Genomic DNA, 19,647 nt, shown 5'->3' on the forward strand with positions numbered 1-19,647 from the left:
TTTTGGGCAACAGCTGAGATGTGTCGGGGTGTAGCAGGCCCCTTGAAACAAAGAAATATATTCTTACATCGTTCGTCTTTCATCCCAGAATTTCCTGTAAAATTATTTTTTTTTCTTGAAGTTTTGTTTTCTGGTAATATATTTTAGTAAAACCACCTCAAAACGAAAATCTATACTTTCAACCGTAGAATTTTCTGACATTATTTCAGAATGTTTTGCTTTTTACATAACACTCCCACGATTTTAAGGAGTTTAGTTTCTTTTTAGTGCAGTGATTTAGATATTTTTTGGTCTCTGTACTGCAGCGCAAAGGGGTTCAAGCCAGCAATGAACTCTCGTTTGAATTTCGGCTTTAATTTGAGAGGTTTTACATTCATTTTGGGGTGAACACTGTAGGCCATGTAGAGTGTTTTAGTCCCTGCCTCCCCCCCAGCGTGTTGAGAAACAGGAGGAAAATAAGAATACAGACTGATTTTTGTTCACATTCATCATTTTATCAGCCGTACGGTTCAATTTCTGAAAACTCCAAGCGGGAGGTGAAACTGGCTGAGGTCGAGGCCTGATCACACATCAATGTCTTTTTTGATGCCCAAGGGACTCGTATCCAAATACATTATTGTACTAACAAAACCTTTTGGTCACTTAAAACCAGGGTTTAAAAAAAAAAAAACACGTCTCTTTCCTCTGCTGTTCATCTTAACGTGGAAGTCATCCCACAAGAAATTGAAGCTGAAACTGAGGTCATCTTTAATATCAGATGCAATGTGCTAAAGTACAGAGACAACACTAGAAAAAATGCTGCTGAGGACAAAGTGCGCTATGTCCTGGTAGTAAAACCCGTCTGGTAAGTTAATGCCAAGACGTATCGTAGCACACGGAGGACAAAGACACGGTGAAGGACGTTACCGTTTCCCCCTCAGTTTACTGTGATCGCTCAATGCAGGAAACCTGTCGCTGGCACAGCAGCTTTTCTTGCGTTTCTGACAATTGTGTGTTGTCGAGCCTTAGTGACTAAGTGCTTTTTGTTATGCAACGTTAACACGGTGGCCTCTGTGCTGAGCCCAGTGCCGATGTATCCGCCGCCCTCCTGACCGCCAGTTTAATGCAACAGTCATCGCTCCAGTCAGGTGTGATTTGTAACACAATGAGGTCTTTCGTCTTGTCTTTTTTTCTTTTTCCCGACGAGTTGTTGGAAGTAGTTGTGTGTTGAGTCTTGTCTGGTTTAATGGTTGTAGTACAATGGGTTATTTTGTGCGATGCCGAGTGTGGTGTATTTTTTCAGTGACGAAAGCGTTCTTATGAAAAGGGCTGAGCGAAGTGAAATACCGGCTTTGCAGGTAACTACGGTGCTTCTGTGACCTCTGACCTTTTCTCTATCAACAATCAGTGCTGATGAGCGTGTACACTGTGAGTCTCTCACCTCTGTCTCGTGTTTCTGCTGGACTTTATTGGGTTTCTTATATTTGGGTAAACTTGATTTTACTTCAAGTTTGGTACAGACAATAAAAAAACAGTATTTCCACATCAACATTTGATTGTTTTTTGTTTTTCATTTAGATGGACAGCGTCGTAAACTAAACAAGATTCCATGCAAATATATGAACGAACGAATGAATAAATAAATGAATAAGTGTTCAGACTCAGAGAGGTATTCTGATCCTTTGGTTAATGTACTAATACCACAAGAGTCCTGCATTCATAACCTTACATGACTTAAAGTATGTATCAGAAAAAATTCAAAGTGCTTAAAGTATAATTATTGATTTTGTGGTAAAATGTTTCCCGTCAGTGTTTTGCTATAATGAATAAAGTTTCTGGATCGATACACTGCTGCATTATTGTGTATGTTGCATTTTACTGCTATAGATTCCGAATAGTTAAATCTTAAGCAATGCGTCATAAGACTCCATGTGAGAAACACACGCTCAACTTTGCATGACTGGTTTATTCAGCTTGAGAATTAAGAGAACGTTCCCAACTAGGTACCACAAATTTGTAGTGAGCACGAGTACATTATTCCCATAGTCATGTGAGGCATAACTTAAGCAAACCATTAAAGTCACCCTGCTCACGATGCTGATGTTAGTGAGTTTACTGTGGTAACCATCTTAGTCCATTTATTTTGCAGGTATTTGATCATAAACTAGTGTTGGACAAGTTTTGACATGACGCTAGATGAAACCAAATCAACAGCAACTCCGAAGTTGTCAAACATGCAATGTCTCAAATATATACATCTAAAATGCCAGTACCACAAAGTGTGTAATTGTTCTACTTGATGAATACCTGCTTACTTGGTTAATGGTTATCCCCGTTAAAACAGCGTTTTCACTGGAGATTCAAAACATGCAGCAATCGAGTGGAACGTAATCACATGAAGATAACAGTTGTACACGCAGGAAACAAAGCAGCCTTTGTGAATCTCTCATGAGCCTTTAGTCCAGGCCTGGGGTTGACCTTTGACTGTCGCCGCCCCAGAAATGTGACATCAGAAAGGGCCAGAGGGGCTTTCATAGTGTCACAACTTGGATTGCAGTACTCAGATCCTTTTACTTAAGTTAAAATGCCAACATGTAATAATAATAATAACTAGTAAGAACACTGTATTTATAATATTGTGTTAATCTTGAACTAATGTAAAAGTATGGATGAAATATTAGTCAAATTACCTCAATGTATTAAAAGTACTTATTTTGCAAATCCATTTTACGCTGACTAACTACATTAGTACACAGACTTCCAAATGGTAAAAAACTGGAGTAAGTGCACTGAGCTAAATTCCACCTCTGCACACAATACTCAAGTACTCAAAAGAGTTGCTGAAGCTGTGGTCAAACACTCCTAAAACTCTGCAGTGAACAGCAGCAGCAGTGGAACAGGATCGCCATCTGCTGTCTGTTGGAAATGTGACTTTTTAAAACTTATCAGTTGTATACACATGACCTTGTCAATGGCGGCGGTGTTTGACTACGCAGTGCTGAGTGTCAGAACAACTGTCACAATTTTCTTAAGACGTAGATGAAGTTAACAAACAAATGTAATGACATTGCACTTGTTGTTGTTCTTTTGAGTTTGTATCCTTATAGTTAAAATACACTTATTGTAGGTTGCTTTGGATTAAAGCATCAGCTAAATGACATGTAATGTAAAATAAATGTGTTTCTATGTTTTTAAATGAAAAAACAGAAACGTAGATTGTCAGGTCCAGCCCTTCAAAAATAAAACAACCACAATCAATAAATAAGCGATATAAATGTGAATGAACTATTCAACAGCTGAATTTAAAACTACTTCTAATGCCAATGCCAATCAATATTCCATTATTTGTGATTATTTTCTTTATATATTGTTCTTTAAATGGGCTCCACACAACATGTCATTTACTGCATCTCACTGCAACACATAGATTAAAACAAGAAAATCCACTATTTCATTTGGATTATTTATCTATTTATTGGTACTACCCTGTACAATAACCGAGTTCACCTGAACGCAACGAACGGTAGCGTTTACCACTGTAGTTATTCATTTTCGAGGAGTACCTGAAGGCAGCGCGGGCTCTGATTGGCTTCTGGCCGACAGGGGGCAAATGGAGTTCAGCGTTCTCCTTGACAAAACGAGGAAGAAAAAGCAGAAGCAGAAAAGGCAGCAGTTGGAAGGCGACTGTCACCGCTGGGACTAAAACAGTTCACCTCGAGCCTCCCGGACACCATGAAACACACTCTGCTGACTGAAAGCAAGCTTTCAATTTATTATTATTGAATAACAATAAAAAACATTACGTTTATACAGCTAAAAACAGATGCGCTTCGTCTCGGGTCGTCCTCCTCTTCTATCGGCGTGAGCTAGCTTAGCCTGTTAGCTTAGCGGTTAGCAGGACACCCACTCTCACCCGTGCGTGCAGAACTTAGCGCTACCAGGACGGGACAAATCCATCTGGATTTGCACCCTAAAGAGCCTCGGGCTTCACAACCGTAGCGTCAGCTGCTGTAAATGCGGCTTTTTTAAAAACACGTATCCAACGTTTCGTCTTTGTTTTTACAAACGGGACAGAATCCTGCAAAACAAGGAAGTGTTAATGAACTTCACTGCCAGCTAGCGCAACGCTAGCCCTGCAGCGGCGCTGCTTCATTGCGCTGCTTTGCTTCTGCAGCTGAAAGAGGGTCCTCGCAGCCTCCTCCCCCTGTCCCGCAGTGCCCGCACGGGTCACCTGGCAAAGCGAGTGTCCACATACCCGCTGCTGGTCGTCCCGCTTCGCCTCTCAGTTAACATTAGCTATCCAAGGAGCCGCACGATAGTCTCTCGAGATGATCCCCGACAAAGTGCCGAAGGAAAACGTCTTCCACGGGTCCGAGGACTTGAAGAAGACGGCTCACATCCCCAGCTTTGAGATATATAAAGAGCTCTACTTGAAGTCCATCGAGAACCCCGATGGTAAGCCCACGTTACCGTGTTTACACCCTGTGGGTGAAAGGAACTGCAGATACTCGTAGGCTGCTTGCTTGAGTATTTCCATGTATTTGATTTCGTGTTGCTGATTTCGTGTTGCTGATTAATACTACTCCTATAAAGCAACTACAAATTATTAATTCATTAATATTACAATGTAATGCACTATTAGAATTGAGGATAAAGGGTTATTTAATACGATGTCTAAGTGACATGTACTGCTGTATTGTTATCAGATGGACGAACAATACAGGCATACCTATAAATGGATAATAAACACAACCTCGTAAAATAAAAAATCTCTCTTTAGGTCTTATTATTTCAAGCGATTAATAACATTTACCTGTAAAATGTGTTATTCTAAAACGGACCATTCTGAAGATGAAGAATGAGCACTTTTGAAACTTTACAGTATATTCTGATGCTGAATAAATGCGGGGAAACGGACTTCCACTCTTAATCAATCAAGTATAGAGGACTTCAATAAAAAGTACACCTGGAACACGCTGTCCGACTCCAAGCTTTAAAGCATTTAATTTAGAAGTGATGGTGCAGGTATGCTTTAGAGGTGCCACCTCTAACTACTTTAACTACTAAAGTAAACACGTGTTTGAGTTATTTCAATAAAAATCAGATCCGCGTCTTACATCCAACATCGTCAGAATGTTATCGAAGGACGTCTGCAAGAATCAGGCATTCTTAGGCTTTGATTTTGATTCTGGATTTTGATTATTTTGTTTTTTATGTATAAAATCATACAATTCAAGTGTCGATTTCGGTGCTCAACACCTGACGCTGCACGTTTAGTAAATGTCCTCCAGCTGGACGAAATGCAGAGTTTTTTTAGAGACAATATTTGGACCACTTGGTTGGTTAGTTGCGACCTTAAATGTATTGATTCAGTTATCTTTTATGCAACAATTTCCTCTGATTCCAGCTTCTGTGCTGTGAGAATGATCTGTTTATTTAGGTAACTCTGGTGTTAAAGAAGCAACATGGCCTTTGGAGGCGGCGTGTTTCTCCTAATCTCAGCAGGCAGGAGGGGGAGGCTCTGCATCTGTGGAGCTATTGTTAATCAAACAGCTGCTCGTGTCATTTTCTTCAAAGTTTAGAGACCGTAAAAAGTACCTCAGATGCATCAAACAAGTTTCCCTGCTTGGGGAATCCGTCTTCAGGGTGCATCACAAAAGGGGCAAAGGGATACTTTGAACTATCTTTAATAAAGCATGAAATAATTGTTAACTGGTAGTTTGACAGTTTAATAATCTACTTATATTTGCACAGCTATTAATTACACAAAAAGATAAATCTTGTCTTAAGCAAAAAGATGATGAAGCAAGAAATCCAAAACGGTTTTAAAGATGCAAATCATTGTATTGTCACAAATGTGTATGCAACTCAATGTGGTTAATTATCTTTGGCAACACTTTATGATAACCCATCAATAATAAATGGTGAATTGATAGTTAACTTTCATTTGTGGCTCTATGGCCCCCAAATAATTCATTAACAAATTAACTTAGTAAATAGTCTACAATATCTTAATATATGAATGAATATTGTTAGTTTTAGTTAGCGTGTAATCTGAGTTTATAGAAAATAAATGACGAATAATATGACTCATTTCTTTTAAATATTTAGTTTGTTTTCTTAGTTTAATTTGTTGTAATTTTAAATGTTAATCTATTCATTGATTAATTGCAATTAAAAAAGTCTTCATATACAGATTATAATTGTAATTACATTATTACAATTGTGTTTTGCATTATTTCCACTTAAATTTTAAAACATTGTATCAAAAAAAAAATAATCCACAGTCCTGCACGCCCATGAGTCCATGCAGGACTATCAACCATGTAGGACTTCACAAATGTATCTGAGATGAGCATCTTCAAAGTGGGATTCCAAACGTATTCATAATCCGGCCTCCTTGGTCCTTTTTCTTTGTGTCCTGCAGAGTTCTGGGGGGACATTGCCAAAGATTTTTTTTGGAAGACCAACCACACGGGTCCGTTCCTCGACTACAACTTCGATGTGACGAAAGGAGAAATATTCATCAAGTTTATGGAAGGAGCTTCCACCAATATCTGCTACAACATCCTCGACCGCAACGTCCATGAGAGGAAGCTCGGCGAAAAAGTGGCCTTCTACTGGTTAGTGTGTGTGTGTGTGTGTGTGTGTGTGTGTGTGTGTGTGTGTGTGTGTGTGTAACAAAAGGCCACACTGAATGCACACACACACTGTTTTTCACTGATGACTTCGTTGTATCTTAATATTGTGTGTGAATGGACCAATACAAGAGAAACTGTGTTTAAAAGTTATGCAGATCTCTGGCTAGTGTTTGTGTGTGTGTGTGTGTGTGTGTGTGTGTGTGTGTGTTGTTTTGTGAGGGGTGTTGCCTCTCCGAACACAACAACAGGGATGAATTCCAGCTGATCGAATGAATGGAGCCGCAATCAACCTCCCTCCTTTCTCACTCAATCTCGCACTCTTCTCATTAATTCTGCGGCACTAGTTCCCGTTTGTCCTGAAAAGCCACTCCGTCGCAGCGATACTTCTTTTCATGTTTTTCCCCCTCGAGCCCCTTCCCCCTCTTTCAGCGCTCCTCTTGCCTCTGGCCCACGGTGTGTCCTGATGTGGATGATGGTGAGGCCGCAGAGAGGAATGCAGCCCCACCACACCGAGAGCAGGGTTGTCCAGGGGAGCGGATGGGCCTGTTTTAAATGGAACAGTGGGGCCACAAAGCGTTTCCCATCTCTGACTTTTATCTGCAATCCAATCTCTGAGAATTAGTTGGTCTGCATCAGGGGACGTCCTCAAAATGTTGTTCCACGAATCTGAAGTGTATCGCACGATCAAAAGCGACTAAGAACACACCATTTTAACGCAAGTCCAAAAGGGACCATCATGCCCCCGCCTAGTTTGTCCGGTTCTTGATGCATGCGCATAACTGGCTCAATCACACAGGCAGGGAGATTCTTCTCTCTGCAGTCGGAACAGCAACAGAGCCTCGTTGTCTCAAAGACAACGTCAACACTGTTCAGACTGAGGCCAAGAAGATCCTACAGAAACCGACGGTAGCAGTGGTGCATTTAATTGCTGATTGCCCAAAGAGAAATTAAAGCTTTCTCTACTCCAGTTGTTTCTTTCTTGTTCTCTTTCTCGCCCCAAAAACTCCCCTCCTTCAGCCGAGGGGGGGAACGGGGGCTCCTTAAATGTTCCTTCGGTTTGATCGTCTGACGTCGTCTCTTTTTATTTTTAGTGTTGTCCTCAAAAGAATGTGTTTGACATCTACACCCACAGCGTTGAAAACGGGTTTCGGTGTTGTGTATATTTATAGGCGTGTGTTTTATGAGTCAGTGTATGTTTATACATTTGTGTTATCGCTCATTTCCCGATAGGATAGCAGGCTAAAGAAACACATCTGATGACCTTCATTGAAGTGTTTATTTCCAGCATGGTTCAAATGCACGTGTAATCAAAAAAATGATACCCAAATTCAGACATCAACTGGTTTATGGATTTACATTTTTTTTTAAAAACAGGCCAAAACACAAAGGTGCACAATGTTCTGTCGCGTGTGACGAAGCACAGCAGCACAACCTTTAGGAACTTGAAACGTAGTTGGCTGGAAAAACGTCTGAAACAATGAATGGAATAAATCATGCTGCTTTCCAATTGATTAACAGACGATTTATTGCAGCTCAACAAAGGAGCGTGAGAAAAAATTGATTTCGTACATTTTGAGTGATATATTTCAGGCCGATCATCTTCATGGCATCTTAAAATAATGTGAATTAACATTTTTTTACACAATATATGTATTAATAATGTGTTGAACAATACATTGAGCCTGTGAAAGGTGACATCATATATCATTTTTCTGAATCAAATAAATACCGCTGGTTAGGCCAAATTTCCGTGTTGACCTTTTTGATAGTTTCACAATGTAGTGGGCTGTCGTTGGCAGTTTACTAATGATTTTTCAAAACTGGTTTCAACTTTAGAGCCTGTGTTTGGTGGAGGTGAGAAATGACCTTGTTTGGTTCTATCGGTGCTGATTATCTTATTGTCAGAAGTTGTGGGTAAAAGTGTTGTGTTGAGAGCAGTGTTTCCCTTACGCCCCCAATGTATCATATATCTAATAGGACCATAGAGTTTGGCCACATGTTTTACAGTCTGTTGACTGATGCTGAGAGACGAGATTCACAAACAAAAGGCGGAGCTGTCACAACTGTGTGTGTGTGTGTGTGTGTGTGTGTGTGTGTGTGTGTGTGTGTGTGTGACCTTGACTAACGCTTTTGCAAGCATGCTGTTCTTTAACAACTTTCCCGTTGTGAAACTGGAGGAAGTTGAAATGTTTCACAACTGGGCTGAAGTTCTTAGATTAAAATATGGCTGGAGGAGGAGGTTAGATTTTTTTTATTTTTTTTTAAACTTTTGTGTAAAATGTGGTTAAATATGCAATATCATATCTATTATGACATTGGACCATATGGTGTCCTATATTTTGGATATGAAGGTATTTGCTGTGTTTAAAGGCTGCATTACAGTGATTCTGACTTATACCGTTTCTATTATTTTCCTTAACACATTATTATCCAGATTAAATTAATGAAGATTACAAAATTCCCACGTTGTAAATATTTGGTAGGAGCAACAACGTGCAGCCGGACAATGGAATGGAACAGAAAAGTAGTAATATTATGTAGACATTTACATCTATATGAAAATGCATGATTTCTTTCAGGAACAGGTCTTAACTAATGGACCCTGGAGTGGAGCTGATGCATTGGGTTGATCATGGGTTGGACTGTATGTGTGTTCTAGGGAAGGCAACGAGCCCGGTGATGCGCTGACGGTGACCTACAGAGAGCTGCTGCAGAAGGTCTGTCGCTTCGCCAACGTCCTCAAGTCTCAGGGTACGTTCACAGCAGACCTTTCAGTCGCAATATACAGAAAATTGTGTCCAAGTTACTTTCATTCCGGTGCTTTGTTGCTTTTTACATGCTCACGCGTGAGTTTTTGACCTCCTGTCCGCAGGAGTGAAGAAGGGCGACGCGGTGTCCATCTACATGCCGATGGTGGTGGAGCTGGTCGTCGCCATGTTGGCCTGCGTCCGCATCGGAGCCGTTCACTCCATCGTGGTGAGTTAAAAGTTCTGCAAGAAAAACACTACCAACACCATGAATTCTGGGCAGTTTGAGATGAAATACGAGTGTTAATTCCGCGTGTGTTGCTGCTTCCAGTTTGCAGGTTTTTCTGCAGAGTCTCTGTGTGAGAGGATCATGGACTCGCAGTGTTCGCTGCTCATCACAGCAGGTGGGTTTCAGGCTGATCAATCAATCAAATCCCATTAACTTACCAATATGTCAGTGACGTACTTTACCACAGTGAGCTAATTAATAAGATCGTGACGGCACCACAATCTGAGTCAACGTCAGCTGTGGAAATCAAAAGTAACTGAAAGTTGTGTCTTTCTCTCTGACCGGCAGTGTGGTTAAAGTTTTATTACCTCGTGAAGAAAGTAATGAAAGCGTGAATGGTGAAACAAAGCTCAGTTATCCAATAGAGGCCTTTGAGTTTTACTACTGTAGCTGATAAGGTTTAGTTTAGTTAGTAACCACCCAATGACACTGCAGGCGTCGCTTTTTTCTCTCTCCATCATCTATTTGTTCATCTCATGTTTTTATGTCTCATTCTCTCAGATGGTTTCTATCGAGGAGATAAGCTGATCAACCTGAAGCTCTTAGCTGACGAAGCGTTACAGAAATGCAGAGAGAAGTAAGCTGTGGAGAGAAACACTCACGCACTTATCGACGTATATCGTCCCATAGCCTCAAACCCAAACTCTCACAGCTTTGTTTTACTCAAACTCTTTCTGTAACATTTACATAAATCATAATGGTACAGTAACAAAATATTGTGGAATTACATACAATTAATTATTGTGTTTCTGCGTTTTAGCTACACAGGTTATTATAGGTTGACCTTGGTAAAACATAAAAACTCCCACCCATGTGTCCCATCTTTAATAGGCATAAGGAAATAAGGGTTAAATGAATGAAGGCCCGGGAAATGTCTGTCGTGATGCATTAATGTCTGCACACAAAGCATACTGAACATCGAGGTCATGCGCTGACTTGGAATCAGATGCTAATTGTTACCGTGTCATGTCTCTGTGCAGAGGGTTCTCTATTCAGAGGTGTATAATGCTGAAACATCTGTCCAAAGAAGCAGAAGAGACACTACTGGGCTCTCAGTCTCCTCCCGCCAAACGCCCCTGCTCTGATCTGCAGGTAAACCATAAACTAAAACCCTCCCCCGCCCCCCCCCAAAAAATGTGCCGTTCCAGACCGGTCCAAAGAATCGCTGCAACAACAGTTTGACCATCTTTGGCTTTACTGAATCATCATGCAGTCCCACCATGCTTTGTGTTTCTGTTATTTATGTTCGCCTTCTGTCAAAGAAAACCTCATTGCTTTGCCTCTCCCATGTGTAAGACATGTGTAAGGTCAGTACTAACGTGTAAAAAATACTTCTCACACTAATGTACTTTCTTTTTACTGATATTCTTCATTTTTCAATCCTTTGAAATGACCCAAAACAACATAGAATCGATCCAACGCGGTCGTCAAATGTTCCTGGTACCTGGATGTCAGTTAGACACATGTGCTTCTTTTCTACCAGATGTTGGCTGAACCCTTAACACTTGACTGATATTAACTAATACAAATTCTTTGGACTATGAACCATTCCAGTTAAACGACAGTTCACGTACTGTAGTAAAAGAGTCATCCAACAGGAGACGTGACAAGTTTTGGTTCTCGTTTGTTTAGCTAAATGTCAGATGTTTTGAATGTGCTCCGTATAGCACATCTGCCCAACCAGCCTCCTGCTGTAGTCTGGTAAGAATGAAGGACTGTTCCTCACTATTGCTTTGGTTGAGCTCCTAAAACCTCTCAACCTGAGGGGATGTTGTGGACCCTGTTTTTCTTTCAGTTTTGTCCTGTTTGGGTTTTTTAAAAATAACCACTTTCCTTCATTAACTTCTCCTTCGTCCTCTTCCTGCTCCTCCTCCTGCTCTTCTTCCTTTCATTCCCTCCCATCCAGCAGGAGAAACAGGCAGGGAGAGTAAAGAAATCACATCCTGTACCGCAGGTATTTTCATTCCCTCCCCTAATGCCCCCATAACACCTTTTTGGTTTGTGCTTTTTGAACCAATATTTTACCCACAAGTAGAATTTTCATACCTACACTGCAGGGTAAAAACAATAAACATGGTAAGAAGAAGTTTTTGGGTCAAGTGAATAAATAACTTTGTGCTTCTTTGGTCATTTAAAATCTCTGATTCTATCTATATTCGTCTGATAAAAAGTAAGGAACTGTTCATACTGATTTATTGTTTTTACCCACAACCAGCAGTTTGTTGTTCCTGTGATTTCAGATAATTCAGATTACATTTGTGAACGTGAGAACATATATTTTATAATTTCGAATATTAAAACAAATTACTGATATTTTTTGCGATGACTTTGCTAACAATGAAACAATAGTTAGTTTGTTTTAGACATAAAGTTTAGGGGAAATGCTGCTTCGTAAAGGATTATAAATATTCCCAAATATTCTCGTTCTCAGATGTTTTCTGGACTGTCAAAATGAATCGGAATGAAATGAAAATATCCTGTAAGCTTGGACTGTGTATTAACACATCTTTCTCTTTTTGTATCTCTCGTGAACTTTCCCTTCATGTTGCACAGTTTATCTAATTGTACACAGCTCAAAGTGACCTGCTGTGTTTTTGTTGTTGTGTTTTTCTTACTAATTTAACTTTCACTGGTAATGTTTTGTTTGATGTAAAGATTGGAGTATTATGGGGGGGGGTTGGGGAGTGATGACTTCATCTGGGTCGATTATCTGTTTGAAAGGAGCTCACTGTTTTTGTTTTAGCACATGAGATTGATCCAAAAACATTTAAAGTAATTTGAAAGATTTCTTTCTCTCTAGCTCCTATTTCCGCAACTTGATTTCTCTCCTCTTTCATTTTTGGGTTAGTCCAAAAAGATTTTGTTTTTTACAAGAATGAAAAGCTGCACTGCATTGCTTAAGCTGTTTACACATTTAACTCATTGAAACCGCAAAGAATCTGTTACAAGATGTTAAATGTTTGTAACTTTGTTTTTTTATTCACTGTCGCTCAGACCCACAGACTTTCCATGTCTTGCACTCTTCTCCGAACTAATTGCCTTTCACTTTTGTGTTTTTTAGATTGTAGCTTGTTTCAAATGTTTGCTAACCGATTGACCAAGATCTCATTGATCACTGGTGTTGACTCGTCCTATCTGTGCTTGTGTGTGCTTGACACACACCAGGTCCCGTGGAACCCCGAGGTGGACTTGTGTTGGCACGCTCTGGTCCGTGGAGCTTCAGACGAGTGTGAACCGGAGTGGTGCGCTTCTGAGGATCCTCTCTTCATCCTCTACACCAGTGGCTCCACCGGTAAACCAAAGGTAACGTTCTGTTTGTGACGGTCACGCCAGCGCAGGCAAACAAATTTACTTAATTAACAAACATAAGGTGAGTGAAACCTTTCTGAGTGAAAAGAACCCGGACCAGACCGGTAAGCGGTCACACCTTAAAGTATCATTCAGCCTACAAACATTTGCTCTATAAAACAGACCTTTGTTGGATCCGTGCACTAGACCAGTGAGTTCTCAGACCGCACAATGAATACACATCTCGGAGAAGCTTAACTCAACCCTCGCCTTTTGTCTAACTGGTATTTCCTGTAACCCCGTATTTAATCCTGTCGCAGAAAATATAACTCATTTGAAACAGCCCCGTAATGTGACCTGACTTTAAATTATTATTATTTTTTAACCTCCAACAAGAAATTTAGCAGGATTTGTACCTTTTTTGTATTTTAATCTGTGTCTAGAAAAGACGGTCTTTATTTTGTTGCTACTTAAGATATTACAAAAAACAAAAAAGTAGAATTATCAAACTAGCGAGCTTGACTTCTCTTGTGTGCAGGGAGTTCTCCACACAGTCAGCGGCTACATGCTCTACACCGCCACAACCTTCAAACTGGTATTCGATTACCAGCCTGACGACGTCTACTGGTGCACGGCGGACATCGGTTGGATCACCGGACACTCCTACATCACCTACGGCCCGCTGGCCAACGGGGCCACCAGCGTCCTGGTGAGTTCTCCCTATAGTGTCCCGCTGCGGGTTACGTCCGTCTCCACCTGCCACCAAAAGCCAGGGCTCATTTGAATACACATGTAATAAGATTTAGTACGTACACACTAATACCCTTTTGTTTTGCTACGTTTACACAAAGCGTCCGCACTACGCCGGCGTTTTTTGTTTTAAATTAAATTTGCATTTATTCTCCTCGGTATCTGCAGAGAGCTTCCAATTTGCATAAATGACCAACAGGAATTGAAACTGAATTGAATATCAGTTGCAATGGTAACTTTTTGGATTATTGATCATTTTATAAAAAATACACACCTGCTCTGATAGATTATAGTCATTTTCTATAATTATAAAATGGTATATCTTAAAAAAACATCGAGGGCCCTGTTGGATTTCTAACAGTCGCCTCGTTTCTCCATTTCCTGATATTTTTAAGCCAAATGATTATCACTTGCAGCCTTGGACTGAATTCATAAATGTAATAATACTAATTTGGGCTAAACAGAAGGTATGTTTTTAAACGATACAATCCAAACTCCCCAGTCTGAAATGTGTTGTTAAAAATCTCTCTGTTTTACCGTTTTTGTTCACGTAGGTTTTTAGATTCAACGTACTGTTTGTGTTTCAGTTTGAGGGCCTTCCTACTTACCCGGACGTAAGCCGCATGTGGGAGATTGTGGACAAATATCACGTAAGCAAGTTCTACACGGCGCCGACCGCAATCAGACTGCTGATGAAGTACGGCAGAGAGCCGGTGCAGAAGTGAGTCGCGACCCTCTCGAGCTGGCGCGCTAGCGTTGCTGCTCATTAGTTGTCTGTTTTGCGATTTCGGTCTCTGTACTAAACCACGTTCTATCTGCAGGTATAAGCGAGAGTCTCTGAAGGTTTTGGGGACGGTGGGAGAGCCCATCAACCCCGAGGCCTGGCATTGGTACTACAGCGTGGTGGGGGAGAAGAGATGCCCTATCGTTGACACCTTCTGGCAGACAGAAACTGTAAGTTAATACTTTCTGGTATACGATTTATGAAAAAAACTGAACTGCTGCTGCTGAAAAACCCAAACAAAGTGACGCCACCTTTTTATTCCAAACTGCCTCATTGAGAAGCAGTGATTGCAGACTTCTGCAGCTGCCAGCAGGAGGCAAGCCAGCCAACGGTTTGCTCTCAACATGATGGATAACAACGTTTCTCCATGTTTTCAGGGTGGCCATGTGCTGACTCCTCTACCTGCAGCAACACCCATGAAACCCGGATCTGCTGTGAGTGAATGACGTACAAAATACTCACGCTGAATACTCTGCTATACTACAACATTGAGACACCAGGGTAACATATTAAAACATCACGATACAGTGAGGAAGGCTTTAAAGAGATTTTCATTCTAACTTTGAGGGGGATTAGACTTCAAACTTGGAATAACGACATGAAAGGAACCCTTTTTTTAAATTGAATGATTTATTGATTAGCCCTCTGACATAATATCAATAATAACTATTTTGCTCATTGATGAAACCATAATATGAAGAAATTACTAACTTTGTGATATAGATCTTTGGTTCAAAACGCTATAGTTTTGGTTAACGTGCTACTTGTTTGACATGTAGACAAAGGGCTTGGCAGTAAATCCCAGATTGCCTCATCTAACCCAATTCTGACAAACATCTGTTCTTTTGCTGTTCTCCAGACGTTCCCGTTCTTCGGAGTGGTACCAGCCATCTTGAATGAGTCTGGAGAGGAGCTGGAGGGGCCGAGTGACGGATACCTGGTCAGGACGATTACCACCACCACGTTTGAAAAGGATCCTTCTCTCCTTGTCCTCCTCATGTGCGTTGATCCGATCCTGCTTCCTCCTCCTTTGAACAGGTATTCAAACAGCCGTGGCCCGGCATGATGAGAACGGTGTACGGAAACCAGCAGAGGTTTGAAACCATCTACTTCAAGAAGTTCCCTGGATACTACGTGACGGGAGACGGTGAGAGACCAGGGGGACAGAAAAATATCATCGCACGTCCTTCTTAAGCTCTATATCGGTGCAGCATTCATCCCGGGCTGTCCTTAGGATGCCGTCTTTTTTTAGATGCAGTTGAAATCTTAAACAAAGTTCGGATTGTGACTTTTTTTCCCCGGTAAATTTCTGTTGCGTTCATTATTATTAATCTTCTCTGTTTGCTACGGACTGTTTATTGTACTGCTTGAATATTTTATCAATATATTCGCATACTATCAAATATTCTAGTCTACTCAATTACCTTTATCTATTTTTTTGATTCAGTATTTTCTTTTCTTATTTTCTAACAAATTCTGCTGAAAGCTTTGGAAAACTTTACGTTATTAATGTGCAGGTTGCCGTAGAGACAAGGATGGCTACTACTGGATAACGGGGAGGATAGACGACATGCTGAATGTCTCTGGTAAGAAGCAGCCCTGAGCTTATCTCATTTTAATTTCCTAAATGAGGTGTTTGTTTCGCTGGCTTCTTTTTAATTATTGTTAATCCCCACCACAAAATGAGCCTTAAGGCTGGCGCATGCTTCTGCGTTTGCGTCTGCGTCGTTGCGTCGACGCACTCGTTTCAATTCATGGTTCTGCGTGTGTTGCAGAGCAATTCACCGCCAGAACAACAGGCGGAGTAACGTGTTTTTGTTGAAGACAACCTAGAGAGTCACGTTTATTTATTTATTATAGACTTTATTGCCCCGTGCATTGCCACTGCTGCTTTTCATCGCGGACACATTTGTCCCGTATTTTCCTCCACAACTTGTTCCTCTCGACCGGCAAACCGGCGTTTGCGCCGATCTCCCTCCGTGAATCCAACCCGCTTCTACAACCCGCCAATGACGGCTTGTGTAAGCGCTCATATTTAAGCATTTCTTCCGACAAAAGTTCTTAAATCTGATCCGTTCTCTCTTAAACATTTTTTGTTTTAATAATGGCGGTATCGGGCTATGAAAGCGGAAATGTGAGACTCCGTAAAGGACGTAGTTAGCAGACCAATCGCAGCCTGGTGCGCTGCGGGAGGCTTGCGTTGCTTGCGTCACTTTCGAGACCTTCTCAGGGAACACTGGGGATATTCTCCCTACTCTCGTGGCCCTGATACTGAAATCAATTTTGTGTGTGTTGTATTTGGGGGGTGGTTACTGTTTGTTTGAAACTTTCTTTGTCTCTCTCCCCTGCAGGTCACTTGTTGAGTACAGCGGAGGTGGAGTCGGCTCTGGTGGAGCACCAGGCCGTTGTAGAAGCTGCCGTTGTGGGCAGACCTCATCCTGTCAAAGGCGAGAGCCTCTACTGCTTCGTAACCCTCACGGACGGAGTGACGTTCAACCGGACGCTGGAGGCAGAGCTGAGAAAACAAGGTTGGTGAAGACCGCTTAGTTGGGAAGGGATCCGTCAAAGTATTCTTTAATTAAGTCTTCCAGGAGCTTCATGGGACACCAGACGTCTCCACTGAAACACAGATCAGATACCCATTGCGCAGATATGAAAAAGAAAAGTGCTTTATTTAAGTTTTTTTCCAAACTATTAATTGCAAAGATGATGATGTTATATTCTGCATAACATTTATGGAGTAGGGATAGGGAAACCTGAATTTTAGTTTCCTAACCCTTTCTTAAATTCAACTTTACAGTGCGGGAGAAGATTGGTGCAATCGCAACACCAGACTTCATCCAGAATGCTCCAGCACTCCCCAAGACCAGATCTGGTAAAGAAGGAAAACTACTTTAAAAGATACCTTTTATAAAAAGCTACCTTAAAAAAAAAAAAAAGCTCTCACCATCACCCCCTCTCTGCTGCTCGTAGGTAAGATCATGCGGCGGGTCCTCCGCAAAATCGCCTGTGATGAACGCGACCTGGGCGACATCTCCACGCTGGCCGACTCCTCCGTGGTGGAGCAGCTCTTCCAGAACCGCTGCCGCATGTCCGTGTGACGGCGTGCGGGATCCTCGCGCGGAGGCCTTGACTGCCGCCACACAACCAGCAGCCACAAAGGAAACCGTGGGAAGATGATGAAGCGGTGGAGGAGGAGGAGGAATCCCAGGAACAACCTTTTAGCTCCTTTATGGGGGTGGCCGGCGTGCAGCAGAGTCCGTATTTAAAATGACCCCACTGTCCTTTTTAATGTAAGAAAAATCCGCAGGAGGGAGAGACTGTCTGCTCACGTTTCCCCACTAATGTAGTAGTAGTCATTTTGGCAGCAGAAGGACACACGTCCATTGACCCATATGTGTTCCCAACAGAGTTGGACGTTGCTCTGTATGACCGCCAAAAGCTTGAGGTTGTTTTCTGTGAAAGACCCTTCTGCAGTCTAACTCTGTTGACACGTAGCTTGCTTTTATCCTCGCCAATAGCGCACAGCGACGTCGGCTGCCTAACAGCTGGGTAAAAGTGTAAATTCTGTTTCATTACATTGGTTTGCTCGTAGTTAAAGTGTCCCTACACTGGAGTGAGGCTAATGCGAGGTGCTACCTGTAACTGGCCTGTTTAATTCTACATGCGGTCCTCTCCCCTCCCTCGCTGCCATAGTAGCTACAGCTTTTATTTTCTATTATAATTCTAATTTCTATTATAATTTTCTATACTCTTTTAATCCGCCTGATTTTTGCTGTAGGATTCCTCTTTATCTCCGCTCGTACGTTCTTTCTCCTCTTTGTGTTGAAGCTGCTCTAGAAGCTTCTCTTTAGGTTCGGTGGAATCAGGGAAAGTTCTCCCAGCGTCACGTCACATGGTCCAATCCGCTCACGTCCGCTCCGAACCAGCTGCAGCGCTGATGTGGAAGATAGATTTTTCTTTTACTATATCCTCTCAAATTGACAGTTGATCCAGAATAAAAAAATGAGCATCTTTTAATCCGAAAAGGAGAGGCCGGCGCTCGTTACGGCAAGCGATGTGGCGTTAGGTGAGCTAGCGACGTGAGTTTGCTGTAAACACGAGAACAAGCCTCTCGTCTAGGATTTGACGGACGTCTCCCCCGTGTCTCTACACTCCATGTTGGTAAGCTAGCAAACGCAATCCCAGATTGCTGTTATCATGCAAGTATCATTTGGATTTAGTCAAATAATCGCCTCTATTTTGGATCATGATATGGTACTAATATTAATAAATAGGTAGTTGCCATATTTCTTCTTGACTGATGTCACAGCTGCGATTTGAGCAAATTCTCTGAGTGCACTGAACCAGAAGCAGGACCTCACATCAATCTCATCAGCTTTTCATGATTTTAAATTGGTTGCTGTTTGTGTTTCAATGTGCCAACATACATAACTGTTTGGCTGGGTGTATAAAGCTAATAATTGTATAATGTCCATGGGAAAAAAGGTGCAGCTGCATATTTGATTAAGAAGATTTTGATGTGTGCTTGTACAATAACTAGGGAAGGAGAGAGAATTCATCTGTTTGTATTTTTATTTTCTCTGTTCATCCTCAGTTGTGTTGTTATTTCTCTGTATTAACGTGTATGCAATGACAGTAAACGGACATGACTACTGCCTCTCATCCTCTGTCACTGGCTCCTGGCTGTTTTATAGACTCATCGTGATGACTATGTGATGTGTCTTTGGAATGGTTATACTGAAAGGTTAATGACTCACCATTTCCAAACTGTATGTGGTTGTTTAACAGCGATCGTGCCAGCGGGAACATTCTGGTGTAATAGAATTTACAGAGTGTTGTGCTTGTGTGTGTTTTAAATTCACTGCATGTTAAAAGAAACCTAATAACCTTTTATTCATCCGGTTCTGTATGTACATATCCATCCTCGCGCGTCCTTCTACCGACTCCTCACCCCGGCTGTACGTAACTATGGCAACAGGGCGACGGGGAGCTGCTCGCCGTCACGTTACACGGAGCTGAGACTCTTAGTAAGTGCACTTGTAGAGCGCTTTTCTAGTCTACATGTAACCCTGCGGGATGGCAGGAGGAACCGTGCAAAGTGCCACGGTTGGTTGATTTGAACTTTTTATGTCCAACCCGACGCTCTCTGATACCAACGTGTCTCCC

General features: G+C 41.6%; 1 protein-coding gene across 2 annotated transcripts; it reads left to right on the forward strand.

Annotated features, from left to right (window-relative positions):
• Positions 1-3,560: 3,560 nt before the first annotated feature.
• acss2 (acyl-CoA synthetase short chain family member 2) lies at positions 3,561-19,143 on the forward strand. 2 transcript variants are annotated; one of them, XM_040192445.2, is made up of 19 exons: positions 3,561-4,434; positions 6,407-6,602; positions 9,280-9,371; positions 9,493-9,596; positions 9,699-9,771; positions 10,158-10,233; positions 10,637-10,748; positions 11,563-11,610; positions 12,822-12,959; positions 13,483-13,653; positions 14,282-14,415; positions 14,516-14,648; positions 14,856-14,912; positions 15,338-15,418; positions 15,517-15,625; positions 15,996-16,064; positions 16,830-17,006; positions 17,279-17,353; positions 17,452-19,143. In XM_040192445.2, exons 1-19 carry the CDS (start codon positions 4,308-4,310, stop codon positions 17,577-17,579), a joined length of 2,100 nt encoding a protein of 699 aa, XP_040048379.2. In that variant the 5' UTR covers positions 3,561-4,307; the 3' UTR covers positions 17,580-19,143. The 2 variants fall into 2 exon arrangements, with proteins under 2 accessions (XP_040048379.2, XP_040048380.2); XM_040192446.2 differs by lacking the exon at positions 11,563-11,610.
• Positions 19,144-19,647: the final 504 nt, after the last annotated feature.

This window comes from Gasterosteus aculeatus, chromosome 2, assembly GCF_964276395.1.
Source record: "Gasterosteus aculeatus chromosome 2, fGasAcu3.hap1.1, whole genome shotgun sequence".
NCBI lineage: Eukaryota > Metazoa > Chordata > Actinopteri > Perciformes > Gasterosteidae > Gasterosteus > Gasterosteus aculeatus.